The sequence below is a fragment of the Penaeus chinensis genome, chromosome 35 (assembly GCF_019202785.1).
Source record: "Penaeus chinensis breed Huanghai No. 1 chromosome 35, ASM1920278v2, whole genome shotgun sequence".
In the NCBI taxonomy this organism is placed as follows: Eukaryota; Metazoa; Arthropoda; class Malacostraca; order Decapoda; family Penaeidae; genus Penaeus; species Penaeus chinensis.
The window spans coordinates 36,446,286-36,448,912 of NC_061853.1; the positions used below are offsets into that span (position 1 = coordinate 36,446,286).

The 2,627-nt window shown below is 56.8% G+C and overlaps 1 protein-coding gene across 1 annotated transcript in view; it reads right to left on the reverse strand.

Moving 5' to 3' along the window:
• LOC125044157 (protein PELPK1-like) overlaps nucleotides 1–1,578 on the reverse strand; it is a 5,812-nt gene extending 4,234 nt beyond the window's left edge. Inside the window, exon 1 of the mRNA XM_047640608.1 lies at nucleotides 762–1,578. Coding sequence (XP_047496564.1) covers nucleotides 762–1,578 — 817 coding nt within the window. The remainder of the gene's footprint in view (nucleotides 1–761) is intronic.
• Between the last annotated feature and the right edge of the window lie 1,049 nt (nucleotides 1,579–2,627).

Consider the following 2,627-nt stretch of genomic DNA (forward strand, 5'->3'; position numbering starts at 1 on the left):
GGAGGGGAGGAGGAGGGGAGGGGGGGGAGGAAGAGGCGAGGAGGGAAGGACGAGGGAGAAGGGGGGCCGAGGGAGGGGAGGAAGAGGGGAGGAGTGGGACGAAAGAGGGAAGGACGAGGGGAGGCAGGGGGAAAGGACAGAATGGGGAGGAGGTGGGAGAACGATAGAATGAAAGGGAATGATGGGGAAGTTGTGGGAGGGAAGGAAGGATTTTCCTTTCATCCTTCCCTCTTCTTCTTCTTTTTCTTCTTCTGCCTCTTTCCACCCCCCCCCCCCTTTTCCTTCCACAACAGAGAGCGGACATAGTTAGTAATCATCGTCTTTTATAACGAGGTCGCTTTTTTTTTTTGCTCTTTGAAGTTGTGTTCTCAGTGGCTCACCTTAGGCTCCGCCCCTTTTCCCGAGGCTTGGGGAAGAGGAGGAGTGGAAGACGATAATGGAGAAAGGAGTATAAAGAATCATATATATATATACATATATATATGTATATATATAAATATATATATATATATATATATATATATATATGTATATATGTATATATATGTATATATATATAATATATATATATTTCTTTTTTTTCTTTCTTTTCTTTTTTGATAAATCTCTTCGTCCTTTTATTCAGTATCCTTAATCACTCTTTTTTTTTTTTTTTTTTAAACACTCTTTCTCTAACTATTTATATTCATCAATTCTTTCAGATATTCATTCATTCATTTACCTCTTTATTACGATTAATATCGACAACAGCCTTATCAAACCACGCCGTCCTGTCCCTCGTTGTTTCGGACATGGACGCCCGAGGGACGGCGAGGGACGCGAGGGACGGCGAGGGACGCGAGGGACGCGAGGGACGGGTCGGCGAGGGAAGGCGAAGGACGCGAGGGACGGGTCGGCGAGGGACGGCGAGGGACGGCAAGGGACGGCGAGGGACGCGAGGGACGGCGAGGGACGCGAGGGACGCGAGGGACGGGTCGGCGAGGGAAGGCGAAGGACGCGAGGGACGGGTCGGCGAGGGACGGCGAGGGACGGCAAGGGACGGCGAGGGACGCGAGGGACGGCGAGGGACGCGAGGGACGCGAGGGACGCGAGGGACGGCGAGGGACGCGAGGGACGGCGAGGGACGCGAGGGACGGCGAGGGACGCGAGGGACGGCGAGGGACGCGAGGGACGGCGAGGGACGCGAGGGACGGCGAGGGACGCGAGGGACGGCGAGGGACGCGAGGGACGGCGAGGGACGCGAGGGACGCGAGGGACGGGTCGGCAAGGGAAGGCGAAGGACGCGAGGGACGGGTCGGCGAGGGACGGCGAGGGACGGCAAGGGACGGCGAGGGACGCGAGGGACGGCGAGGGACGCGAGGGACGGCGAGGGACGCGAGGGACGGCGAGGGACGCGAGGGACGGCGAGGGACGCGAGGGACGGCGAGGGACGCGAGGGACGGCGAGGGACGCGAGGGACGGCGAGGGACGCGAGGGACGCGAGGGACGGGTCGGCAAGGGAAGGCGAAGGACGCGAGGGACGGGTCGGCGAGGGACGGCGAGGGACGGCAAGGGACGGCGAGGGACGGTGAGGGACATATATGTATGTGTGTGTGTGTGTGTGTGTGTGTATGTGTGTGTGTGTGTGTGTGTGTGTGTGTTTGTGCGCGCGCGGATTCTATATGTATACATATATATTTTCCTCTCTCTCTAATGTCTTCGTTTCCCCGTTCACCGATGCCGAGCGTCCGCCCAGCTTCCCGAAGGCAACCTGGCGCCGTCCGTCTCAAGCAAAACGGAAAGAATAATCGCTTGGCTCAGTCCGCCTCGCGTGTAGTGCACGTAAGCGCCTCTCCTCCACCGCCTCCTCCAGCCTGCTTCTGACGAGGGGGCGGGGGAAGGAGGGCCAAGGAGGAGAGGGTGGGAGCAAGTGGAGGCTCCCTTAGTAACCATTCCATCGTAGGTGGTCCTCGACACAGCCCTCTCCTCCTTGAACGCTTACTTAAGCCTCTCTTCAAGATTTTAATAGTTAGCTGAGTGGCAGGGGTGTTAGACTCGAGTGGAGGAACTTAGTACGAGGCCTCGGTAGTGAGGGGCGATAGGGGAGATTTGGAGGGGGGGGGGGTGAGAACGAGAGGGGGAGAGAGGGAGGGAGATGATGGGGGAGGGGAGAGACGAGGAGGGGAAGTTAGGGTTTGGAAGGGGGGGAAGTAAAGATGGAATAAAGGAGGAGGGAAGGGAAAGGGAAGAGGAGGAATGTGGAGGAAAGGGTGTGGGAGGGAGGAAAAAGGACGGGAGAAAAATGGAAGAAACGTAGGGGGGAGGAAGAAGGGAGAAGGAGGACGAGGACACAGAGGTGGGTATAGAGAAGCAGGAACAGAAGGAGGAGGAGGAGGAGGAGGAGGAGGAGGAGGAGGGGAGGAGGAGGAGGAGGAGGAGGAGGAGGTGGAGGAGGAGGAGGAGGAGGACAGAGAAGAGGCTTGTGTGATGTAATATACTCTTGGATCAGTTGGGTTCGAGCCAGTAGCCTTGCTGAGACGTTAAGGAGCTTTGCATTGGGTGGTGCGTAGTGGGTGTAATGATAAGGGTGACTGAGGCAATGACGATCATCATAGCTGGAGATAGGAGGGGAAAATATGATATTATTG